The sequence below is a fragment of the Ciconia boyciana genome, chromosome 4 (genome assembly GCF_034638445.1).
Source record: "Ciconia boyciana chromosome 4, ASM3463844v1, whole genome shotgun sequence".
NCBI lineage: Eukaryota > Metazoa > Chordata > Aves > Ciconiiformes > Ciconiidae > Ciconia > Ciconia boyciana.
The window spans coordinates 32,051,977-32,079,532 of NC_132937.1; the positions used below are offsets into that span (position 1 = coordinate 32,051,977).

Below are 27,556 nucleotides of genomic sequence, written 5' to 3' on the forward strand. Positions count from 1 at the left end.
GACCAGAATGGAGCCCCCATAATCCAGGGGGAAATGGTTAGTGACCTGCTGCACCACTTAGACACTCACAAGTCTATGGGGCCTGATGAGATCCACCCGAGAGCACTGAAGGAACTGGCAGATGTGCTCACCAAGCCCCTTTCCATCATTTACCAGCAGTCCTGGCTAACTGGGGAGGTCCCAGATGACTGGAGATTAGCGAATGTGACACTGGGCCAGAAGGAAGACCCGGGGAACTACAGGCCTGACAGCCTGACCTCAGTACCGGGAAAGCTGATGGAGCAGATCATCCTGAGTGCCATCACACGGCATGTAGAGGATAACCAATGGATCAAGCCCAGCCAGCATGGGTTCAGGAAAGGCAGGTCCTGCTTGACCAACCTGATCTCTTTCTACGACAACATGACCCACCTAGTGGATGAGGGAAAGGCTGTGGATGTTGTCTATCTAGACTTCAGTAAAGCCTTTGACACTGTTTCCCACAGCATTCTCCTGGAGAAACTGGCTGCTCATGGCTTGGACAGGTGTAAAGAACTGGCTGAATGGCTGGGCCCAAAGAGTGGTGGTGAATGGAGTTTACTCCAGTTGGCAGCCGGTCACAGGTGGTGTCCCCCAGGGCTAAGTATTGGGGCCAGTTCTGTTTAATGTCTTTATCAATTATCTGGATCTGCACTCTTACTTGAGTGCACCCTCAGTAAGTTTGCAGATGACACCAAGTTGTGCGGGAGTGTTGATCTGCTTGAGGGGAGGAAGGCTCTACAGAGGGACCTGGACAGGCTGGATCAATGGGCCGAGGTCAATTGTATGAGGTTCAAGAAGGACAAGTGCCAGGTCCTGCACTTGGGCCACAGCAACCCCATGCAATGCTACAGGCTTGGGGAAGAGTGGCTGGAAAGCTGCCCAGCAGAAAAGGACCTGGGAGTGTTGGTTGACAGCCAGCTGAACATGAGCTGGCAGTGTGCCCAGATGGCCAAGAAAGCCAACGGCATCCTGGCTTGTATCAGGAATAGTGTGGCCAGCAGGACTAGGGAAGTGATCGTGCCCCTGTACTCGGCACTGGTGAGGCTGCACCTCGAATACTGTGTTCAGTTTTGGGCCCCTCACTACAAGAGAGACGTTGAGGTGCTGGAGCGTGTCCAGAGAAGGGCAACGAAGCTGGTGAAGGGTCTGGAGCACAAGTCTGATGAGGAGCGGCTGAGGGAACTGGGGTTGTTCAGCCTGCAGAAAAGGAGGCTGAGGGGAGACCTTATGGCTCTCTACAACTACCTGAAAGGAGGTTGTAGAGAGGTGCGGGTCAGTCTCTTCTCCCAAGTAACAAGCCATAGGATGAGAGGAAATGGCCTCAAGTCACCCCAGGGGAGGTTTAGACTGGATATGAGGAAATTTTACTTCACTGAAAGGGTTATCAAGCATTGGACCAGGCTGCCCAGGGAAGTGGTTGAGTTGCCATCCCTGGAGGTATTTAAAAGATGTGTAGATGTGGTGCTTAGGGACATGGTTTAGTGGTGGTCTTGGTAGTGTTAGGTTTACGGTTGGACTCGATGATCTTCAAGGTCTCTTCCAACCTATACGATTCTGTGATTCTGTGGTTCTGTAATTTGGATGTTTTGAGACTTACTCAGAGCAGGCCTCTTATTATTTGCATGTGAAATTCATTAAACCAACTTGGCAGAGCCCTTAAAATATTATCTACTGTGATATAAGTAAATCTTGATATGGAAAAACACATTTCGGGCATATATTAATTTTCAAGGTGCATTTGGATGCAACAAGCCAATCCATTTTAGCCATTCTCTAATGACTTTTGTAATTTTTTACAAGACTGATATATAACGATTTTTTTAAGCCCTCATATTTCCTGTAAAGTTAATGCTGATACACTATTAAGCATATTTCAGTGTAATATGCTTAATATAAATTGACAGTATAATTTAATTCTTTTCAGAAAGTTTGTTAGTCATAATTACTTTTACATCAAGACAGCCAGCCAAATATACATGGTTAGAATACAATTGACTTTATAAAAAGTGGCATGTTATCTGACCAGAGACATTTTATGTTCCATCCTGATCTGTCTTTTCTTTTTTCTATCTGAAGGTACTGAAAATAGCTGTGGCCAAGTTTTCATGACTAGAGCAAACAGAGGCCCGTAACATTTCTTACATCCTGCCTATTTTCTATTGTTAACTCAAATTCTTCTGAGAAAGCTCTGTTTGATAGAACAGACGCTTAGGATCATTATATAAACTAGAAATGCAAGTCCTTACTTTATCTTCACTGTTATTTGTAACAGAGCATCCGTATATTTTTATTCCACTTTAATGAAGTGTTCTTTCTACCAAGAGAGACTAAGATAGTCTATTTATTATCTTTTAAAAACTCATAATTTGACTGATATTAATTTTATTTAAAAAAAAAAAAATAAGCTTAGATTCTAAGATAATGTGCCTAAGTACAGATTTAGCTTTCATACTGGCTGGGTCAAAGGCCAAAAGTGATTTTGTGTAATTCATTGATGCCTACTTTTGTTCAGATGGATACCTATTCCCTGTTGAAAAAAGCCACTTCATTCCTTATGTATTCAGTGTTATGCTCTTGTCACCTTGAGTTTGGCAAACAATAACAGTTACAAATTAGACTATTCAACTTGAATTCAAGTGGACTGTAAAAATATTGCACTTCATTTTTTTTTCCATTAAATTATTAAACAAATCATCAGAGACTGTCAATTCTGAATTAAATATTTAGATTAAATATTTAATCTAAACTCAAATATTTAGTTTAAATTCTACTGTGTAAAAGTGAAGGTACTTGCAAGATCATCTTCTGGTTTATCTGTGTTAGTTACTTCAGATTTCCAAGCTGTGCTGATGTGATATTTTGCTTGTGTCTAGTTCTTTTGTATGTAAAGTCTAAATTAAAAATTTATACTGTTCATGAATTCGCAGAATTAGAATTATAATTTGGTTTGAAGACTATGTTATTTAGATAGTGAGAATTATTACTAGCATTATTATTAATATTGTTAAATCTATATTTACATTTTCTAATTAATAAAACTCCTAAAACCAAACCCAATTCTACCTTCTAGCATCGCAGAGTAAGTTATTTTCTTTCTAACTTCTTTAAAAGTCTCTTAGAATTTTAAAAAGAATAAATAGCAAGAAGTTCTTCTGACTGCATAGTATTTTCTATATAAAATATGGTGTCAAAAGAACAACATAATGCAGAACAAGGAATTATGCTATACCATGAGGACATGTATCCTCAAAATGGCAGACTAGTCTGTACCAAAAATGCATTTCATTTTTAGGACCTCTTGCAGACAATACTTTTAGAAAAATGGTTTATACTGTTCACCTGAAAAGTATTTTCTGAATGAGTTGGTAAGGAGATCTGGAGATCCTGCTCCTTAAAGCATTTAATTGTGTACTTGCCATTAAGAATGCAAATAATCACACCTCAGGAAGGCTACTTATAATTAATTAATTGGATTGGAGTACGAATACTCGGAGACTTAATTCACCACTACCTTGAATAAGGAGTAGCCATATGCAGTGTTTTTGCAAAATGTAAAACTGTATATCGTATCACATTGTCCAGGTGTAAAGCAGTGAGCAGTCAGGCACTTTAACAGCACTTTCTCTATTTATAATCAGTATTATACTGTGAATCCTTAAAAGTAGACTATCAAAAGGAAGTACCTAGAGTGTACCCAGAAAAAATAAGTGGCAAAATATAATCTAAAGTGACTCAACATTTCCCATGTTATTATTTTCCAATGCACTGGTCTAAAATATACTGACAGTTGATGTTCAGAAATGGGGAAAAGCTCTATCAATAATAGGTAGGTCAAAGAAATTCTGTCTAACTGGCCTTCCACAAGCTGAAGCAAATGCAAGATACAATTTATTAGAATTTAAAGTGTGGAAGGATAACTGTTGTTATACTGATAAAACAGTATTAAATAATTTAAGTTAAATAAAACATTTAAAAATCTAAAGTATTCCATGAAACACATGTTATAAAAAATAAACCAAAATAGAAAAGATGTCATAATATATCCCTGGGACATATTCTGGGAAGATGGGGATGAGAATCTGATTTACATGTGATTTTGCTAGATGAATACTGATATTCAGCACAGTAAGCGATATCTGCCTTTGAATAAGTAAAATAAAACATGTATTTCTCTCTTATTACAATGCAAGAGTTAGACATTACATTTTCATATTCATATTCAGAACAGCAACTCTCATATATATCATAAAAAGAGTTTTAAAAAAATCACATGCACTTCATCAGGTTCAACATAACTGGAAGCTCATAGAAAAAATTATTTTTAAGCAATACAAGTTTCAGTTACAAATTGATTTATTGAATGAGTCCAAGTGGCATGATACCATTGGGATTCTCAATAGGGGAAAAAAGCAGAAAAAACAATGGGGAGGGGGAACAGCAATGGACTCATCACAAATTGGGTACCATGAATTAATGCATACTTACCTACTGGAACTAGGAAACTCCCTCCAATTGCAAACACCATGAAACCTCCATGGGGCCCCCAGGCCTCATTCATAAAAATATACCTACACTTCCTACTCACTTGGTTTGGATTTCCCTAGCAATATCGGCATTCCTTCAAGCTCTAACACAGTATCTGTTAAAAACAGAAAAAAGGAGTTATAATTTCCTGGAACATACGTCTGGGTTGCTGAATGAAGGAAAGCCTGTTTAAACACCGGTGGGAAAACAGATGGAGAAAGGAAAAGATAGCAGGGACACAAGTCTTATCTTGTGTCCTTTGAGGTTGAGAGGAATTTTGCCCGTGACTACAGCAAGAGCAGGATGAGACCACAGTGAACAATCAGTCCTCTGTCCACCAGCAAGAAAGCAAATGAAGTAACAGCAGAGTCCTGAACGTGTTCCCAGAAATCCTCCTTTTACTAAGTTGTGCTGAGACTTACTGGTTGGGTAGTTCTTTTTCTCTTTGTAGGCATGTCAGCCCCACTCTAACACACCGGTTAAGCACAAATGCAGTTCCGCACATGCTTAGCTGAATGAGGACTGTATGCCCAGAGTATTTCCTCTGACTCCACGGGGCTAGCAGCTGGAGGGGAACAGGACATCACGAAACCACTTCTGCTCATCAACATGCTCTGCAGTCGCTTTGGGTCAGCTTTAACATTAATGTTTGCAGGGTTAACAATCTGAGGTGAGTTATAAAATGGCAAAATGGTGCTTTTCTCCTTTGTTCCCCAAGTAGGAGCTTGCAGTCCATAGTGGAGTGCATGTGAACATCAGCAGACTGGGGCTGGGATTAGGGGTATGCAGACAAGTTAAGGGTCACAAGACATCAGGGAGCGCAAAAGGCCTTTCCAGAAGGGAAGGAAAACCTGGAAAGCCAGATGTTACTGTGATGACTAATGGAGCCCTAAAAGCCACATGTGGAACCAACTGAGTAAGAGGAAGGAAATTGTTGGAAAGGAGTTCTTTTACTAAAGCAGATTTCTGTTTAGTTTATTACGCTCCTGCATATTTGTTGTTGTTATTAATCTTGAGACATTTTGAATCACCAACACATATAATATTACTATGGAGTGATTCTGATATAATTTACTCCAGGAAAAATCAGAATTGCCTTGTAGCAGTGGTATTATACCAGTTTATACCAATGTATCTTGGTATCATGTAAATTAGATTAGTATTAGGTTCATTAGATACATTATTATTTCTGCTCTGTAAAGCCTCAGTAAATGATGAACTTCTCTATAAGCAAAAGACTCCTATTCTTGTGCTTCATCTGTAAAGACTTCAAAATCTTTGCTTTTTACCAATTTTAGTGTCTAGTGAGGAAGAAATATGCAATCTGTATCACAAGAAGCCTTTGAGTAATTTCTAACACAATCACCTGGTACTCAGAGGAAAAGGTTTAGTAGGACTAAAACCTGGCAATTTCATCCCTACCATTTACTGCTGGGATTATTGCATAAATGAGTTTGAACTACTGGGGTATTAAAGAAGAGAAACAAAAATATGCACAAAAATTGGGGAGCTCTCATTCTCCACTGCTGTGTACTTAACAAAGACTTTACATTTTCAGTATTGTAAACTGCAAATACTCAAAACCATGGACCAGATGACAAAAAAAAGATTTAGCCATCACAACATCCTCAAAATACAATTGCTTACATTTTTCACCTGCCTCCTGATTCTTATTCTCCAACCCAGGAAGGCTGAATCCAAGTGTGTTCATCTCAAGCTTGCAATTCAACTTAGCTGCAAACACATGTGCAGTCAGGTTTTCCTACTTGCCCTTCAAAAGAGATAGGTGTAAGCACCTTCCCACTCCTTTCCAACTTCTGAAGGTTGCTTTAGTCTTGTTCAGCTGTGCTCTTGCCCATTGCATGTTCTTCCCTTTCCCATCAATCTCATGCCCACGACGTTCCCCTGCATTCACAGTTCCTCTCTCTCATTTTTCTTTGCACTACTCACCTGACTCCTACCCACACAGTCCTCTCTCCTTTGACCTCCAGCTCACTCCCCACACTCTTCTGACCTTCCCTATGGTTTGGTCCTATGTGTTAACATAGCCCTGACAATGCACTCTGTCCTGGCCTTCTTCATTCACATTTTACTCTCCCTGCCCCTCCTATAGAAGCAGCTAGAAGCAGAAGGTCATAATTTCCATTGAGGGTAAACTTGTTTCCCCTCATATGAAAAATGTGTCAGTCTCAGCAGAGGAAGTTTCTCTTTTATTTGTAATGAGAAAAGACGCATTTACTGCTTTGCTGAAAGTAGCAGCAAGCCCATTCCTAATAACAGGGAAGTGGAAGATATTTTCGAAAATAGGGGGAACAAGTGAAGGAAGACATAAAAAGATCCATAGACATTTAGGAAAAATGAGTATTGCTGTATTTCCTCAAAAATAACAAGATATGGTCCAGGAGAATCCAATGAAAGCAGTTATAGTGTATCAAAATCCTGGAATTCTCCACTGGTAACTGTGGCCTACATCATTTCACTGATGTCGAAATGACTATATAACTGCGCAATATAGTGAAAATGAGCTTCGTGTATTCTTCATTGCCTAATTCCTGTCCCTTCTACAAAAACTCACACAAGCACACCATGTGAGGACAGGGATTTTAAGTTAAGGCAATAAAAGTTACTGTTTTCTTTAAATGCCAGTAAAAGGCAAAGGAAAATGGATTGGCCTGAACCTTTATGAAACAATCCTTCCACTGATCCATGTTTGTTCAAGACATAATTTATGGTACTCTCTTTAAAACATTTCCTCTGTGGTCATTACTGAAAGGTTTGAAAGAACATAGTCAACGTGAAATCAAACTTTTTTCTGAACATATTTATCATCTAATAATTGGGGGATACTGTTTTTTAGTATGTTGACTGCAGATCTGAGGGAGTGTAGACCAGTCACTATTTCTCACGCACTCCCTTACACATTTTGTGTATTCCATTGAAGGTGGAGGGGGTACATGACCTAGGGAAAAGGATAGTACCAGAAATTACTTTCAAATTCCTGCTAGTACTTGGAGTACTAGGATGATAATATCCTTCAATCAGCAGCCTGAAAAAAACTTGTTGGGATGAAAATTAGCATCGTACATGCTGCTGGGCTAAGGAACGTTCCTTCACACAAAGTTCTAGATTAGATTTATGAACACACATGAAGGTTAAGGGATAGGATGCTCTTCCTACAGGAATACAACGAACAAACCACAAGATCTCTGATTACTGTCTTGTACTTACTTCTTCCCTCCAGACAGGCGAAACCAGTGAGCACAGATGAGGAAAGAGGCAGACAGTAATCAAGCCTAGATCTATGGAGTGTTCTCTAGAGTCACCACTCTGCACCTCCCTCAAAAATCAAAAGAGAACGTAAAGCAGAGGTGAAGTGTAATCTGATTAATTTACTCCATTAACGAATACCCAGGCACATTCTTTTTGAGAAGAATTTCCAAGCAATTGTAAGGTTTATCTAGTTTCATGTGAGACTTATAACACCCAGATCCATAGGGAAGCCTGTTTTTTAATTAAGAGCAAAGATCAGGCAAGAGAATTTAAATGTTCAATGGCAGCTCAGTGTTCAAACCTCCAGCTACTTCCTCTGTTACTGCAACTTGTGGTTTTCCAGGCTGTCACTCTCCCAACAGTCTCCATTCAAGCTGCTCCCAAATACTGGTGACATTGCTTTGGTTCTTCTTAAATCTTGGCTTTCACATTAACCTCCAGTTCTCCAACAACTCCAGGGTGTCAGCAGCTTTCTACTAATACAATGTTGTCAATATCCAAACATTTTACATATTTTAAGTTTGAGAAACGTTTTCCAAATCCAAGGTAGGAAGTTGGTGAAACTCTCCATGAGTTCTGGAGGTGAGCCTGCCTCTCCAGGGACTCCTTCTGAATCTCCCCAAGAGCCAGGGTCCCCGGGAAACTCAGCTCTGGGACATACCTGACATCCAACAGTTAGTATCTCTGGGCTGGGACTGGGAACTTCCAATTTATAAGACATTTAAGAATTGAAAAAGGATCCGTTTAGGTATGGCACACCCCTCCCACCTGTGTGTCCTTCCCTTGCTTGTGAGAGCACAAGTGTTGATATTGATTTATTGTGCCATACAGCTATACAGCTGAAGTTGAAGTTATGAATTGCAGCTTCTTAAATGATACCTCAGCCTCAGATTTTGCATGTCTCCATTAGGCAAAAAAGGGGTTATTGGTCATAGGACTTGAACACAGACTTATTCTTCCAGCTTGTTATTGTTCCACTGTGCAACATTTCTTGTGTCTGCATTGGTCAGGAAGCTTTACTCGAATTCTGACACATTTCAGGGAAAGAGTGTGTTCTCCAAAGAGAATAGAATATTAGAATTTTTTTTTCCTGCTTTGACAAACCAAACCTTTTTTCATTTCGCAGTTATCTGATGCGCAGCTTGTTTCCTCTCTTTTCAGCTGCAGTCAAATAGATCATTCTTCTCCAGGGTCTCAAATCCCCTTCTGGGAATTCACAATGCTATATGATATTTTGTTAAAACAGATCTGAATCATAACACTTTGGACCTTAGGGCGCTTCCTTTCTCAGCTTCTCTCTCCCTGTCTGCTCCCCCTTCCTCTCCTCTCCTTGTCTCTCCTCTCCAGGCTACATCCAGCAGCAGGTATCATCTCCCATTTGCCCCAGCAACTGTTAGGCTTTGGATGCCTTTGGCCCCATTTTTGCACCCCTTGTCTCATCCCAGCTGCAGTTTGGATGAACAAAACTGCTTTGGTATGCAGTGTAATAAGTTCTTGTGGTGTCTGGATATTGCAAATAGCTTATTTTTTGTCTGCATTCCTGCTAAGAAGGGTAGCGGATGAACAGGATGAGCTAAGTAGTCGTTTGCACTGCAACAACAGGCTGACAGTTATGTAAAATACTTTCATGTGCAATCTCCTCTGATCCTCTGTTGGTTCAGAGGAGTATTATGGTCAGATTCAGCACGCAGGCTCTTGCAAACTCATTTTCATAAACTGGGGCACTGCTAAGCATAGAGAAGACCAGGACCAAGGTTGCTCTGTTTCTTCATCCTCAGCATTTACCTTTTCTTTCTCCTTAATCTCCTGTCTTCAGCATCTACAGTTTAAGCACGTGGGATAAGCACAAGACCTCTTTACTGAAGTGCTTCTACAAACACTGGTACAAATCACCTTGCAGAGGCTACTGCAGAGTGACAAGGCCTGCTGGCCAGATCAGTAGGAGTTGCTTTAGCGTATTATTCTAAAATTGGATTAGTTAAGTAACTCTATAGCCCAATTCAAACACTGAGCCCAATCCAGTTTTCTAAGCTTCCCACTTCTGTATATCAGCTAAATGCCACTGATTAGGCTTTCAATTGAACATTTTCTGAAAGGCTTTTGACTCAGTTCTGGGATGATTCATGGGATTCAACAGAAAATTAATACAATGACCAACTAACTGTAACTGTCATGGGCAGCAGTGGTACACGCAAATGTTCAGTCAGCTTCTGGAAACCAGCCTTGCTACTACTCACAGAAGCAGACACCTATTCTATTGCACAAAGACAATTTACAGTCACAAGGAACAACATTTTCATACCGGTCAATTATTATATGTAAAAAAGAGATTGCTTTCATCCAAATATAAAAATCCAGATGCCTTCATGTAAATAAAAACCTATTTTTCATTGGGATTACCAGATGAATTTAATTTGGATTAAAATTCATGTCCGGTTTTTGTTAATTTACATCTGTTAGAGAGCTATCTAGTCAAATAGGGAGTCCAGTTTCTTATAGTATCTACTGGAAGGATAAACATTGCTGTGTTCTAAAATTCAGTAAAAAAGCACTAATAACAGCCTGAAATAGTCATGAAGAATACCAAAATATCCCATATAAACAATGGTCTTTTATCCACTGTCTAATTTTGTAATTCTTACAGTGATTTTTACCTTTTAGAAGTACTTTACATTTATGACAAAATTTGTATCCCTTTTCAACGAAGATGAATCCTGTTTAATTTACCTTTAAAAAGCTATAAATTACTATGCAAATTATTATATTTTAATTGAAATACTGTCTGTTAAATAACAGTGCTCAATTAAAAATAACTTGCAAATTCAGGAAGGTCATTCTGTATCTTCAATAGATATCCTTGCAACAGTAAGCAGAATCTGAATGTCTTATTCAGAAATATTTTGTGCACTCTTCACTGCAGTTGGAATTGTCTAGGCAAACGACACGCAGTAGACTTATTCTGATGTCTCTGTGTGTCTGATATCCAAACATGTTTTATTCTAGTGCATTCACTCCAATATTATAATTAATTTTTTCCTACTCACCTCCGAAGTAAGAGCCATCTGTCAGCTTCAGCTCCTTGTTGGATTTGGTGATGACACCAGCAACACCATGCTGAATGAAATACATCTTTTTACCCACAGCCCCTTCTCGGATAATATAATCACCAGGTTGGAACACCTCAAATCGCAGTTTGCTTAGCATGGCAGTCACAAAATTTGGATCTGCATTAGCAAAAAGAGGCATTGTAGCAACCAGCTTCCGACAATTGAAGTTGACAATCTCCTAAATGGGAAGGAAACATAATGATAATAATGATCAGCAAATATATACATTATGATGAGCATTGAGAAAAGACTTTCTGCTTTCTTCACAAATAAGTTCTTTATGCTCTTATTGGACTTTTTTGTGTTTCTTTCTGTGCCTAATTTTTTAATCTTTTCATTACATTTTCATCTGTTTCTACTGAAGTGATTGAAACGAGTGCAATACTGATTTGTATTACTGAGGTCAAAGGTTGTCTTCTTCAGGTGATTTTCATGTTATTTATTATTCCCCTTGGATTTTAAGGGGAAAAATATAACAGAAAGATAAAAATTAAATAGGAATTACACTGCCTGACAATGAGATTAGCTGCTGCAATAACTGTATTAAGTGATAAAGTTATGCAAGCCCTGTGTTTTCAAATATGACGCCAGTAACATCTTTCTGATCAGAACAACTCCAGTGGTAATAGAAACGTACATTGCAGTTAGCTGCAGGGCTAGTGGAAATCAACAGGAAAATTTCCTTCCCAGAATTTAATTTATTTTATAAACATAGAGGCATACATCCCTGCCCTTCAGAGAAATGCATATACAGTAGACCTTTATATGCAGGAAGCACTACTATTTTCCTAAGACTGCTACAGGCCTTACGGGCATCTCCCACCAAGAATATTTACATTTACAGAGCCAACTATGAGCACATCTACATGAAAGTATTAGTACCAAAAAGCTATAAATGTCCTACTTGCTTTAAATAAAAAAATGAACAATTTCTGAAAGAGTTTCAAGCTCATTCTTGCAGACCTTACTTTGTCTTAGGAAAATTAACATGGTCAGTTGTCATACAGATTTAACAGTGTATTGAAGAACTGGGACTAATCAGTATTAGACATGAAGAGGGGCTCAGGCAGGCAACATCTACTGAGTTAGCAACCCAAACATGACAGAAAGAGCATATACGATCATCTGTATATAAATGCACACAGAGCAAATAAAAGAAAAATACAACCAGCAGCCACCTAACTTATTCGGAAAACTAAATATAATTTCATTGCCAGTGGAGTATCCCTAGCATTTCTGCCACTAAGCCAAGGCTTTGTGATTGATGTAAAGGAGAAATCCCACCTACCAGTGCTCTCACCCCCTTGACTGCGGCTTATTGCACTCCTGCTGGAAGTTGCTTTTTCAATCTCCTATGCATCTGTCATCACAAAGTTATATATCTCATATATCGCATGCAGCCAGCTCTCTGGGCAGCAAGCTCAGATATACTTGTCCACAGTTCAGACAAATTCCTTTCTTCTCCTCCCACCCCCACCATTTCCCATCATGTCCTGCTTGTAGACATGATGGGGAATTTCAACTAATTCCACAGTATAAGCAACAAAACCATAATGGGTTCTTCAAATCAGTCCCCTCGCATCTAGGAAGGAGGTGGGAATCTCCCTTTGCAGGGAAGCCATTGGCTTCCTGAGGCAATTAAGAAGCATGGGCACAATCTAAGAGTGAAGAAACAACTGCCTTTCCCAGAGACATTACATCCTTTCAAAATAAATCCAGAGGAACTTGGAAAAAGAATGTGAAACAAAATGTCTCACCAGGCACCTGGGAAGCAGAAAGCTGTTATCTCCAGCAATGTCTTATTTTCCATTAAAGAAAGAAAAAACAGGGCAAAATTACTTCCTAGTGCTACTCCTAGGATAGACTTATGATATCTTCTGACAGTCCCACAAGAAAGTGTCATTTCGTAAAGGCAAGGTGGAAATACAACTGTCTCTACGCAGAAAAGAACATTGATTGTTAACAACAAGCAGTACAGTGATTCTCTTTAACCCTGGTCTCAACAGCATCAGATCTATGTACTTAGATAAACACTATATAAGCCTTTTTCCCCCTCCTCTTTTTTTCCTCTGGAATGAGCCAGGGAGATGTAAAAAATATATAATTTTATGTAATTATAATTCAATGCACATTTAATTCCAGAATTATTGGGTTAAACATAGAGTGAATGAAGAATAAGATGCTGCATCTTTGAAGTCAAACACTAAACTCCAATTGAATTCAGTTGGGATATGATTCCACCAAGAACATTTTATCTGAGAATTATTTATAAGCGATGGAAATAGAACAACACTCCCCTTCCATCACTTTTCACTGTACTGCCTCACTCTACCTCACCCTCTCTGATTGCCATATTTCCCCTTCTTATCAGTATTTTGGCATGCCTGAAACACTGCATCATGTATGGACTCCATGGGTAAGCAAAAATGGGCTACATTAAGACAGGAGGACACAGATCTGAGACCAAGAGCAGACTTCTTCATGGTTGCATGAAACTTGAAATGTACAGGAATACATGGCAGGAATGGAAACCAGAAAAGATGGGAGGAAAAGAGCACTGAGATTTGTAATGACTGGGAGCTTCCTACTTATAGAAAGGAAGAGCAGTCTGGCTATGACTCCCACCCAGCACAAGCAAAGACATGGATGCTACTGGTGCAACACTATGGGACAATATTATCTATGCACATGACATCAGAATCAGAGCTTAAAAAAAAAAAACCCACAAACTTGTCTTGCTTGTAAAAACACATGGAAAATTTGATGCAAGATGTGGTGCTGTTTGCTTGAATCCAAAAATTATCTCAAGCAACAGCACTGCAAGGTGTGAAATACCAGATAAGTGTCACTGGCATTCAAGATCAGCAAATCCTTTTTTCTAAGAAGGGGCAGGCAAGTCAAGAGGACTACAAAGGTGTAGCGAGGTTGTGCAGGGAGAAAATTAGAAGGGCCAAAGCCAAGCTAGAGCTCAATCTGGCTACTGCTGTAAAAGACAATAAAAAATACTTCTTCAAATACATTAGCAGCAAAAGGAGAGCTAAGGAGAATCTCCAGCCTCTATTAGACAGGGGAGGGAACACAGTGACTAAGGATGAGGAAAAGGCTGAGGTACTTAATGCCTTCTTTGCCTCAGTCTTTAATAGTAGGGCCAATTGTTCTCTGGGTACCCAGCCCCCTGAGTTGGAAGATAGGGACAGGGACCAGAATGGAGCCCCCATAATCCAGGGGGAAATGGTTAGTGACCTGCTACACCACTTAGACATTCCCAAGTCTATGGGGCCTGATGAGATCCACCCGAGAGTACTGAAGGAACTGTCAGAAGTGCTCACCAAGCCCCTTTCCATCATTTACCAGCAGTCCTGGCTAACTGGGGAGGTCCCAGTTGACTGGAGAGTAGCAAATGTGACGCACATCTACAAGAAGGGCCGGAAGGAGGACCCGGGGAACTACAGGCCTGTCAGCCTGACCTCGGTACCAGGGAAAACTGATGGAGCAGATCATCCTGAGTGCCATCACATGGCATGTAGAGGATAACCAAGGGATCAAGCCCAGCCAGCATGGGTTTAGGAAAGGCAGGTCCTGCTTGACCAACCTGATCTCCTTCTATGACAAGGTGGCCCGCCTAATGGATGAGGGAAAGGCTGTGGATGTTGTCTATCTAGAATTCAGTAAAGCCTTTGACACACCGTTTCCCACAGCATTCTCGAGGAGAAACTGGCTGCTCATGGCTTGGACGGGTGTACTCTTCGCCAGGTAAAGAACTGGCTGGATGGCCGGGCCCAAAGAGTGGTGGTGAATGGAGTTTACTCCAGTTGGCGGCCGGTCACAAGTGGTGTCCCCCAGGGCTCTGTGTTGGGGCCAGTCCTGTTTAATATCTTTATCAATGATCTGGACGAAGGGATCGAGTGCACCCTCAGGAAGTTTGCAGACGACACCAAGTTGTGTGGGTGTGTTGATCTGCTTGAGGGGAGGAAGGCTCTGCAGAGGGATCTGGACAGGCTGGATCAATGGGCTGGGGCCAATTGTATGGGGTTCAACAAGGCTAAGTGCAAGGTCCTGCACTTGGGTCATAACAACCCCATGCAATGCTACAGGCTTGGGGAAGAGTGGCTGGAAAGCTGCCTGGCAGAAAAGGACCTGGGGGTGTTGGTTGACAGCTGCCTGAATATGAGCCAGCAGTGTGCCCAGGTGGCCAAGAAAGCCAATGGCACCCTGGCTCGTATGAGAAATACTGTGGCCAGCAGGACTAGGGAAGTGATTGTGCCCCTGTACTCGGCACTAGTGAGACTGCACCTCAAATACTGTGTTCAGTTTTGGGCCCCTCACTCCAAGAGAGACATTGAGGTGCTGGAGCGTGTCCAGAGAAGGGCAACGAAGCTGGTGAAGGGTCTAGAGCACAAGTCTTATGAGGTGTGGCTGAGGGAACTGGGCTTGTTTAGCCTGGAGAAAAGGAGGCTGAGGGGAGACCTCATTGCTCTCTACAACTACCTGAAAGGAGGCTGTAGAGAGGTGGGGGTCGGTCTCTTCTCCCAGGTAACAAGCCATAGGACGAGAGGAAATGGCCTCAAGTTGTGCCAGGGAAGTTTAGACTGGATATTAGGAAATTTTACTTCACTGAAAGGGTTATCAAGCATTGGAACAGGCTGCCCAGGGAAGTGGTTGAGTCGCCATCCCTGGAGGTATTTAAAAGACATTTGGATGAGGTGCTTATGGACATGGTATAGTGGTGGTCTTGGTAGTGTTAGGTTTATGGTTGGACTCGATGATCTTAAAGGTCTTTTCCAACCTATACAATTATGTGATTCTGTGAATCCTGCTGAGTCATTAAGAGGAGTAATCCCAGGCTACCCTGGTACATTCTGTATGAGAGAATAAATATTAAAAAGAGATTCCAGCTGACTGTCTTTCTAAAGGATGAGGAAAAGCCTGTTTTCCTTCTCATCTATATACTCCATTTCTCAGTAAAGCTTCAGCCACCACCTCCCTCCCAAAGGAAAGTTATTCTCTGCTCCCACTGCTCGCAGTATGGTGGCATCACGCGGGGAGTCCCAGACTACATTCTCAGCTCCGTATGAGACTGCCTTACTGCAGTCTCGGCTGATGCTGGAAAGCTGGCAATAACTATTACTTGTCTTGCCTTGCTCAGGGACTTTTCAGTAGACTTGCTGCTTGTTTTCTGTTTCTGAAAGTGAATAACTCTGTCTTGCATGTCCAGGAGGCAGAGAAAGGAAATTACTAAATAAAGCAAAAATTGACTGGAAATTATATAGTGGTGGGGAAGCACAGAAAAGGCTGGGAGAGAGAAAAGTTCAACTCCAGTCACGATCAGGAAGAAAGAGAAAAATAGACCTAGGTGGAGTATTAAGAAAGAGAATGGGAGGAAAACAAAAAGAAGAAACACAAAGGAACTAGAAGAAAGGGAAAAAAGAAGACAGGAAGGTTGACCTTAAAAACAGATTGAGAAACTGAAAATCCTGAAAAAGTGAGAGCACGGGAGCACAGAACCTGGAGAAAAGGTGTCTGGAGTGAAAGCTGAGAAGTGGGGTAGATGAAGTAAACAAAAAGGAAATTGGAAAAAAAAGACAAGTGATCAGTAACGTATCTTAATAGCATCATAGGAAAGCATGATATAGACAGAGGAGAGAATTCGGAACTGCATGACTCCTCTGTGCACAGCCAGTCCAGCCCAAACAGAAAGGAATTCATCTCATCTTGGGAATGCCAACAAGACACACCTTTGTTGCAGGATTTTCACCGTTGGAACCTCATGTCCTCTTATGGCTTCACCTTCTGCCCGCCTTTCTCTCTCAATATATAATCTATATCTGGATATACCCATGTATACACACACACCTTACCTGCTCAGCCTGAGTTGCCTAATGAAGGTACCAACAAAACCATCCTGCTGTGGTGTGGTGGGTTGACCTTGGCTGGACTCCAGGTGCCCACCAAAGCTGCTCTATTACTCCCCCTCCTCAGCTGGACAGGGGAGAGAAAAATAGAACGAAAGGCTCATGGGCCAAGATAAGGACAGGGAGATCACTCAGCAATTACCATCACGGGCAAAACAGACTCGACTTGGGGAAATTAATTTAATTTATTGCCAGTTAACACCAGAGTAGGATAATGAGAAATAAGAACAAATCTTAAAACACCTTCCCCCCACCCCTCCCTTCTTCCCAAGCTCAACTTCACTCCCAATTTCTCTACCTCCTCCCCCCAAGCAGTGCAGGGGGACAGGGAATGGGGGTTGCGGTCAGTTCATCACACATTGTCTCTGCCGCTCCTTCCTCCTCACACTCTTCCCCTGCTCTAATGTGGGGTTCCTCCCATGGGAGACAGTCCACCATGAACTTCTCCAACATGGGTCCTTCCCATGGGCTGCAGTTCTTCACCAGCTGCTCCAGCATGGGTCCTTTCTATGGGGTGCAGTCCTTCAGGAACAGACTGCTCCAGCGTGGGTCCCCCATGGGGTCACAGGTCCTGCCACGAGCCTGCTCCAGTGTGGGCTCTCCATGAGGTCACAGCCTCCTTCGGGCACATCCACCTGCTCCGGTGTGGGGTCCTCCACAGGCTGCAGGGTGGATATCTGCTCCACCACAGACCTCCATGGGCTGCAGGGGCAAGACCTCCATGGCCTGCTTCATCATGGTCTTCACCACAGGCTGCAGGGGAATCTCTGCTCCGGTGCCTGGAGCACCTCCTCCCCCTCCTTCTTCACTGACCTTGGTGTCTGCAGAGTTGGTTCTCTCACATATTCTCACTCCTCTCTTCGGGCTGCTGTTCCACAGCAGTTTTTTCCCCCCTTCTTAAGTATGTTATCACAAAGGTGCTACTACCATCGCTGATTGGCTCAGCTTTGGCCAGCGGCGGGTCCATCTTGGAGCCAGCTGGCACTGGCTCTGTCGGACATGGGGGAAGCTTCTGGCATCTTCTCACAGAAGCCACCCCTGTAGCCCCCCACTACCAAAACCTTGCCATGTAAACCCAATACATGTGGTAATTTCAGCTGTTATATCCTAGTAATGCACTCATTCTGTTGATTAGTTTTCCGTGAAAGTTTATGCTAAAGTACAAACTTTCCTTATTTAAGACATTAGAAGGTGGAAAATTACTGAGAGAGAAAGAAATCTGCTTTGTTTTTCTTTAAAGTGTTCTTTTATTTAAATATGAGATCATTCAGAGCAATAAAATACATTTCCCTGAGTCTTAATCACAGGCAGCGCTGCAATTTCAGATTCTTGTGTATTACTTTAAATATCATCTCGGGGAGAAAGAAACAGTAAAGATTGTGAATGTGTTTCCTGTTGTTTTATGTAACTCAGAAAGTACTAGGAGAAATAGTTCTGTATTTTAAAACAAAGGTAGCAAAAGAACAAACTGACAAATTAAAAGTTGACATTTGTGCAAAGAAAAATCTTTCACTCATATTTTCTTTGAGTTAATTCTTTGGAGCCAGACTGGAACCAGATTATGCTGCCTAATATGATATCTTAATTAGAAGAAATAATAATGATTTTGTGTCACCTCTACACCAAGAAAATACCAAGTGAAGCTTTAGGAAAGGATTAGGAGTGTATTATATAGCTGAAGTGGTTGAAGGGCAAGAGTGATTCAGACCTACACGGAGCAAGTGTTGATCTAGTTCAAGTGTTGATCTCTGTTACACAAGAACTAAGTCAGAGGTGCAACGGTCTACTTTATATAAGAGATTGCTTAGGTAGTTACACTGGCTGCTGCTCCTTTATAGTGTACTGGTTTTGTTACTCATCTTGGCCTTCCTGGCTACTTTTTCAAACCGATGTTAAAGCATCAGGTATTATAATTTTGCATGGGTTCAATATTTCTGGATGACTGCTCCAATGCATCTCAAGATGTCACATTTACAGAGGCAGCTGCAAGGCTGTCCTAGCTGTGACAGAGGCACGACCATGACCCACAGTGTGCTACTTCTATGATGGCATCTATAAGAGTTTTTAGGACCTTTTCTCCAGGATAATATTTTTAGATAGAGGTAGTCCTTTTAGTTAGACTGACTGGAAAAAGCTGTTGCTAGAAAAAAGCAGACAAAGTTCTTGAAAGATATGTATGCTTGAAAGGTTCTTTGCTTTTTCCCACTATTGAAGTTGAGCATATAAAAGGTACTACTTCCATCTACAAACTACGTCCTTCTTATGTGTAGGCCACCAAAGCCTGTTTATGGCTACATTGAAGAATTGCTTAGTTTCACTAGGTCACTTCTACACACTATTGTAAAAACCTAGTGCATAACTTTAACAATGCATATTTCTTTTTCTGAGTGTCCCTCCTTTACACTCTGCTTTCAAAGGATGAGAAACTAAATCAGTCTTAATTTCCTGGCCATTGAAAGGAAGAAATCACTTTATTGAGAAAGCTATTTTTTCTCTTAGAAATAACTCACAGAAGAAAAATTACTGAGCAAGTGATTAAGAGAGAACTATAGGAAAAAGCATGATATTTAGGGATTTGGGGCTGCATGAGCAGGTTAAATATATTTAAACTGGTTTTAAGGAGTTATATTCTGAATGTGTTCATGATATCCTGTAATTTTTTAACCCATTGTTCAATTACAGTCAACTTTGGCAAAAAGGAGGCATCTCACTGATATTAAGTTCTCATAGGTTTTATGACAGCAGGCAATCTGGAGGACTAGGATTAGTACCTCACTGAGGGAATGACTACATAATCAGCTCACAACTTGTTTAATGCCAGAAAATCTACATGTGGCAACAGGATGCAATATTCTTCATTTCTGGTGCACCTGAAATTGTTCAAATTGCTTTGACACATTCTGTTTAATCATCTATACAGAGTGTATCAGTTAAAAATAAATTGTGCTCAGAGGCTTTGATATGAGTAATAATGACTATGTACATGCTTCTCTTTGAATGGGATTTTCATGATTTTCCATTTTTCAGTTACATTGATCAATTTCAACACAGAGACCCTGCTTAAATTTTACTTACAAATAGGGTAACTCTTGGATACCATCATTTATGTCTAGAGCTACATTGGGAAACACAATTCTCTTTTCATCAGAACTTTGATATTTTGCCATTCTGTTAACATAGTTGGATATTGCATGTGTGTGTGTTTTAGAAAACCTCACTGTCTAGCCCCTCCGGCTATATATTTTAAAGCCCAAGAATGCTCTGATCTGAGGTAACCTACCTGTTTGACTTACTTACAAAGCACAAAACCTGAAAAAATTCTGATCTCTAAGGCAAAGACAGTCCACGTGATCTCAGTTGCCTTGAAAACCAGCGGCCGGCCTGTGTATTTACACTTTCAAAACCCTCAGGTCCCCAAGGCCTCCAGCATGCAGAAAATTTTCCAGCTAGCTGTGAGATAAGCTTAAGCAGGCAAAAGGAAGGGAGGAATAAAAATGCTTTGCACCCAAATGGTGAATGAAATCTCCTGCTTGGATTCTAGCAGGACTGAGTTGAAGCGGGGGTTTTTTTTCTGTCTAGCTCTGTTCAACTTAGTCTAAGACAAGTCAGCCTTAAAGAGAGCATATGGTAGCTAGTGTTCCTGTCTCCTAAGAGAAAGCAATCTTTTTTATGCATTTGGAAGCAGAAGGGATATAGATTTGACCAATTATATTTTCTTGGCTTCATTGATTAAATGTTGGCCTTCCGCATACTTTGCTATCATTCCCTACTTGATTAGAATTTTCTATTCAACTCCTTATATACATTTTTATGCTTCAGAATTATTATTGCATTAAATTCAAAGGCAGACAGGATAATCCTTTTGAGGATATATGGTTCAACCAAACCTCCAATAAAGTAATTCTGATGAAGGATATCCATCTTTTTCCCAGCTTGTTAATTGATTTAATGGAGCTTAAGGGAGAGCAGTTCTGTGCATCTCATGCTTCTTTTCTCTGGATCTTCTATTATATTTAGAAGATTAAACAAGAACAAAAGAAAGAAGGAAAGAAATAAAATAGGCACTATCTATTCACACTTTCATTCACCCAACTGTCCATCCATGCCTAAACTGGGCTATTTTTTTAAGGGAATTTAGCTTTAATCTTCTTTAATGTTCTGAAATGTTCTATGCCTCTTAAGTTTGGTTTCCAGCTGGGAAAAGGATGAAATGCATCAAAATGAGAACAGAGATACAGGCAATGTTTTAAGGCAGTCTGTAATTGTGAGATAGCCAGTCTAATTTCAAAAGCCTGAGAAGTCCTGATAACTCAGATAAGTACTTAAAGTTTGGGACAGTTGACCAACCTCTGTTTCTTGTAGGTTTTCCCTTCTGAACTGTACTGCTGAACAAATTTCCTGAATGCTTTTAGTTAAAAACCACTCACAGTTTATTACAGAAGGTAATATGAAATTAGTGCTGTACAGTACAGCAGTTGCTATAGAGACTGTTCCCTTTTATTAACTGAATAAATAAACTGCAATTTGCAAATGTATTTAACAATCACTATTTCAGTTTTCTGTCCCCGAGTAACCAAATATCTTTATTCCCATTTGTGTGTGTGTTATGCTCACTAATACTAGCGTATTATAGAGGGTAGATTTAGATTAGATATTAGGAAGAAATTCTTTACTGTGAGGGTGATGAGACACTGGAACAGGTTGCCCGGAGAAGTTGTGGATGCCCCCTCCCTGGAAGTGTTCAAGGCCAGGTTGGATGGGGCTTTGAGCAACCTGATCTAGTGGAAGGTATCTCTGCCCACGGCAGGGGGGTTGGAACTAGATGATCTTTAAGGTCCCTTCCAACCCAAATCATTCTATGATTCTATGATTCTACGATTCTATTACTAAATACTATCTTGGGCAGGTGGCACTTAAGACTGAAGTCTTGGTTTAGTAAGGCATTTTAAATATCGAAGTTGTCCCATTATGCCAATGAGACTACACATTTAAACACATGTATTGTCAAATTGTGGCAGAAAGGTGAATACTAAGAGATGTGAAGTTTACAAAACCCTATTGGTATCCATATTCTACTGGTACCCATATCAGAAACCTGTGTTAGTACACAGAAGAGTGGCGTGAATTAGTCATCATGTTTGTTGTACAAATGAATGAAGCACAACTCATGTTTTTCTAAAACAGTGATTAAGGAACAGGAGAAAGTTGGTTTTGCTAATCACTACAAAACTTTGTCTAGTCTGCTTAGTCACAGGTTAATATCTACTGTAGCATTGCTTTTCCACTGTCTTTGGAGCTTCCAGTCACTTCCTCTATCTGGTAATCTGATGATTCAGGAAACGATATTCATTCTTGTGCATTTGTACTGAAACTCCAGTGATACCACTTGCTAACACCAATCAATCTGTGGTTGACCTTGTATGTGATCTGTGTGGCAGCTACTATTTTTTTCTACTATATCCTTAAAAAAAAAAAAAAGCTCAAATGCTACTTATAGCTCTTCTGAATGAAGAGTACTTCTTATATTCACCAAAGTCAGTGAGATTTCACCTGATTGCCAGAAAAAAATGGTTTTCTTTTAGAATAGCGCAGGAAAGAGTGCTGCTGTTCTCAGGACAGCACTTGATTCACCTGATTGCAAAGGAAGAGTAGTTGTACATGAGAGTAAGAAAAAGAGGAAGAGACAGTGGAGTTTCACAAAGGCAGCCTGAGTTACACTTACATTTGTGTGACTTATTAGGTAAAATTTATTCATTTGGGTGCTTTGTTGTGTAAAATATGTCAGTCAGAATGCAGAACAGCATGTGATGCCTGAACAATAGTTTGTCTCACTGAAAAAAGGGAAGGCTATAACTTGTGGATGAAGGCAGGGAGGAAAATCTGTGTTTGAAGCTAGCAGGGGACTGAATGGGGGCTAAAACAAAGTACTGAAGCAAAGAACTAGGTGGCAGGAAAAAATTGACATGCCTTAGAAATAGAAAGCTATGGCTTGGATATAAACTTTTGTGTTGCCTTATTTCTGATTTGTACTTGTTTGATCAAGATGAGAAATTGAAGCTAGGAATGCTTCCACAGACAGTTTATTGTGAGCTCTGCAACAGGCAAGAAATTCCTTCTGCCATTCCATCCCTCCCTCTTTGTCCCCTCCTCTCATCTCCCATCCCCTGTGTACTGCAACCCAAATAGCCAAAACAATTGAGTCAGCAAGGAGGTAGTTCTCAAGAGAATGTGCTTTATATACACCCTATGTATATGGTTTAGCTGACACAGTAACAACAACCACCAGGAAAACAGTTATTTAAAAATCAGTGGTGGCCTTTTGTTCACTGAGTTATTTTAAAGCTCTCCAAGAGCTCTGGATCAGAAATACTGTTATCTTGTTAATTGCTAGGTTAACACTTACTTCGTATTATTAATTAAAAGCCCATTGGCTCAAAGCCTCTCTCTATAAAATTATTAAGTGGCTTAAATTAAATCTTACTGATTATACTGGACAGATCCCAGTTAGCTGAGCTTGAAATATCCACACTGAAATTATGTTTAGAGTTTTTAATTACATATCTGTTTGCATCTAATTTGATTTGTAACTATTCAATGAAGGCCTACTCTATACTGCGATATGGGAGAAACAGCAAACTCCTAACTTTATCTAACACACAAATTCTAAACATTGCTACATTATGTATAATCCACATCTTAAAGTGGCGAAAAAAAGCATTTATAAACAATGAGAAGATTTATTTAGATTTCTTAGACAAATGTGTGACAGAACCCCGAATGCCTCTGTGTGTGTATTAGAATATTTACAATGTCAGCTATATATGTACACATCTATATATAATAGAAGGATATAAAAAGAAAGATAAGGAGGATGCACAATCCCTTTCTAATTCTCAATCAGCCGTTGTCACTGCTTTGTTATGTGAACTGGGACAAGCTAATTATGAGACCATTTGAATTTGCCTTCTAAAGGAAACTACTCAAAAGGGTACTAGAGTAGGATCAGGCGCAAGGGCTCAGTGATGTTATGTTGTGAGTAGCAACTTGTGACACGAGTGTAAGGAACTCATGTCCCACATTCAGGCCGCTGCACTGGAGTGCAAGCATGTAGACGTAGAAAAATACTGAAAGTGCAGATTCTGGAGCCCAGTTTTACAGTGAAACATGAGGATGCTGCTCAGTTACAAATGAAAGAGTGAGACGTGGAGAGCTGACTCCAGAAGATATATCATCAGATGGTAAAAATGAAGATGAAGTCTCTGGGAATAACTTAGTAGAGTGACAGCCAGACAGCCCCAAAGACAGAATTTGCTTGAGAGTGCCACTTTGACTAATATTGGTAGCTGCAGGGGAAAGAGATGCATAAATGGCACGGGAGGTGTAAAGAGTGGAAGAAATTCTGAGGAGTGCAAGTAGGCATGGTGACAGCAAGAACAGCCTCGATAGCAGATCATGTGGAGGAAAGAGAAGGCAAACTGGCAGAAGTAGACTAGTCAATGTGAATTAGTAATAACAGCTGGAGTAAAAATAATGCATCAGACTTTAAACATCCAGTAGGCAGACATGCTTCATAATGGCAGATCTTGGGATGGCAAATTGGCCCTGAAAAAAAGATATTTAATTTGGGGATATCATCAGCTGTAGAACAGATACCATAGTGAAATACTCTAAATCAGAAGTTAAAAAAATAAGGTCTTTAGGGAATACAACTTGAAGGAATTTTAGGCCAGTATTTGACCCATTAGTGTATAATGTAAACAAGATAAAAGGGAGTGCATGGTATCAGAGTAACAAAGAAAGAGCCACATTACAACTAGGAGCCAAATCATGGTCAAGACTTGAAAGATCAAGGATGCATGGGACATCATCAGCATTTGTACATCCTGAAAATTTTTGTTCTAGGGAGCATGGAGAGGAAGTGGCTATGTAAATAATAAACAATAAACCAGGGGAGATATGTGTAGCCTTCAGTCATCTACATTTAGTAATTATGCTGTGCTTGCTCTCTGCATGCAATCACTAAGGCCTTAAATATTTGTGCTTGTGCTTTCTTTCCAGGACTAGACATGCACTAAAAGCAAGGGGCCCTGAGGACAGCAGGGCACTCAGGAACTGCCATTAGCATCTGTGCATGAGACCTGGCAGCCGCAGGATGCAGGTGCATAGGCACTGCCATGTTCTTTACATCAGTTAAATATTCTTTTTCAAAACAATTTCAGTTCATCTGCTTGCCCAAAGTTTTACATTTATTTAACCATCAATAGCATTTAAGTATAAGTACATTACTCACTTTATGAATTAAATATAGGCTGAGGATTATTTCCATAAGAAATATGTTCCTATAATTTATTCAGAAAGATTTTCAGATGATCTTAAGACTACATCTTAATCTCTACTTTTATGAATAAATTTATCTATGTTGATTTTATAACATATGAGAGCCCTTAAAATCCTTGTCATTACAGTTCATTGTAAGGTAATATATTATAAACATAGACTGGTGGCATAGGAAATATGTGTTGAGATATACTGTAACAGTGAGAAACATAAAGACCATATTGGAGTACCTAAATGCAATGTATGTACTTAGTACTATGCAAAGATATCAACAGAGTATTATACAGTATTTTTGTCACACATACATCCTGGACACATGTGTTTGCATGTATGTGCCTGAAAGTCTGTTTATGTGTGTATATATATATATATATGCAGTCCCACACATATATTTATATGTGTACATGGATATATCTATATGCGTACAAATGCACATATTTGTACCTTTAATGTAAAAAACCCAAAGTTTAACTAATTAATTTGCCCCATTATAACTATATTTCAAATTAATTTCAGTTAAATATTATAGGTTAAAGGTTATTATAACTTTATAACATTATAACCTTATTATAATTATTATAATTATAACCATATAACCTTATTAAAGGTTAATATAACTCATGTAAAAGTGTGTGCTTGTATAACTGAAGTTATAATCTACAAGCAAAAAGGTGAGAGGAAAGAAGATTCTGCTCCCAGTCCCAATTATGCTCTTTGCAAATGAAATGTCCTGATGTTCTATATTCTGCAAGGACACATGATTTGTATCTATTTTCAGCAAACATCTTCTCACATGGTGGCCTAAAAATAGGCCAGCCATGAACTTTAAATAATGGCTCAGGAAGGGTATTAACCTCTTGCTCACATTCTAAGTTTGTCCCATTGCTGTAAGTATCAATATTATGAAGAACGTATCTGGTGTTAGAGAATGACAAAGCAAGCTACATACACCTCCAGTTCTGCTCAACAGGTCTACAGATGTCATTGCCTCTTAATTCCTCTCAAGGTCTGTTATATATTAAGCTGTCCACACATAATATTGACAGCATTTCTCTTCCTCTCAGTAGTGAATCTATTTTGTGCCAGATGCTAAAAAAGCATGAAATATTTCATTTCTAACCCCTACTGATGGGAGACTTTCTACTCTTGGTGAAATTTGGATGATTATGAAAACTGGTGTTTTCATAAATACCCAAGTGTTAATACAATGTCTAGCAATGAATGATACAGTGAGTCACTAGATTTTTGTTTCAAGGACTGTGGATGCCTGTACTAGCCACTGTATTTCCCAAATAATCTGTTGTCCAATTCCCATAGCATAATGCTCTCATCAGGTATATTTTTCAAATGATTCTAAGTGTTCTACTCTTTTCTTACTTTTTGAATAGACGCAGACCCATCTTTGCTTCCTGATTTTCAATTTAGTACAAGAAAAAACTCCTCACTATGAAATAAACTTATTTTTAATACACATAAGTGACATTCCTGAGATTACAGAAATAAATATTAAATAGTTTTCAGTTGTGCAGTTAGCTAATGACTGGCTGAAACAATCCAGGCTAAAATGAAAACTGTTAATTACAAAGAATGTGGCTTTTCTTTACAATATATATAATCACACAAGTATTTATTTTATCTACAAAATAGTTTAGCCTTATAGCAAGGCACCATCCATTGCTTCAAATATACTATAGTGATCAGAGCGCACAAACGTGCAATGATCAGCTCACAAAATTTGCAACTGTATGTGCTTTAGGCACCTTATTAGTATCCTCTCTACCAACCACAGAGTTTTCGCTTTTCACAAAGGAGGGAAAAGAAAAATGAATTTATTCATAAGAAAATTAACAAACGTAGACTCCACAGAACAAGCTGGGAGATTAAAGTCCTCTTAGGGAAACTCCTTGCCAGTCAGTGCTCTGTTCCTACCGAGGCTGGCTTAGGATCAAGTGCTACCACTGAGCAGGACTGTCTGAAGGTATCATGAAAGAGGTGGGGACAACAGATAAAAACCATTGCCTTGAACTCAGTCCAAGAGCTACTGGGAAGTCTGTACCTGTACTCACAGTGTCATATTCCACATTTTGCACTAGCTTGTAACTCCACTCATCTCTAACAGTCTTGTATCACAGTAGTTGAGCCCCAAGGGGAGGAAGACTGTTGATAATCACTGAAAATATCAGACACTAAGTTTCTTCAGTGTTAGACACTTATCTTTAATTTAAACAAGTGTAATTCAGCACCTTGTGCATCCATATCTGTGCTATATTTCATTATCTCTCAATTTATAAGTCATTTCAAGCACTAATATAGGACACAGACAAGCCCACTGAAAAGCAAAGATGCAATATTAGAAGAACAGCTTATGAATAAACAAAAAAATTT

At 39.9% G+C, this 27,556-nt stretch overlaps 1 protein-coding gene across 1 annotated transcript in view; it reads right to left on the minus strand.

The window, feature by feature from the left end:
• Positions 1-27,556, minus strand: part of HCN1 (hyperpolarization activated cyclic nucleotide gated potassium channel 1) — a 215,744-nt gene that overhangs the window by 11,475 nt on the left and 176,713 nt on the right. The window contains exon 6 of the mRNA XM_072859097.1: positions 10,860-11,100. Coding sequence (XP_072715198.1) covers positions 10,860-11,100 — 241 coding nt within the window. The remainder of the gene's footprint in view (positions 1-10,859; positions 11,101-27,556) is intronic.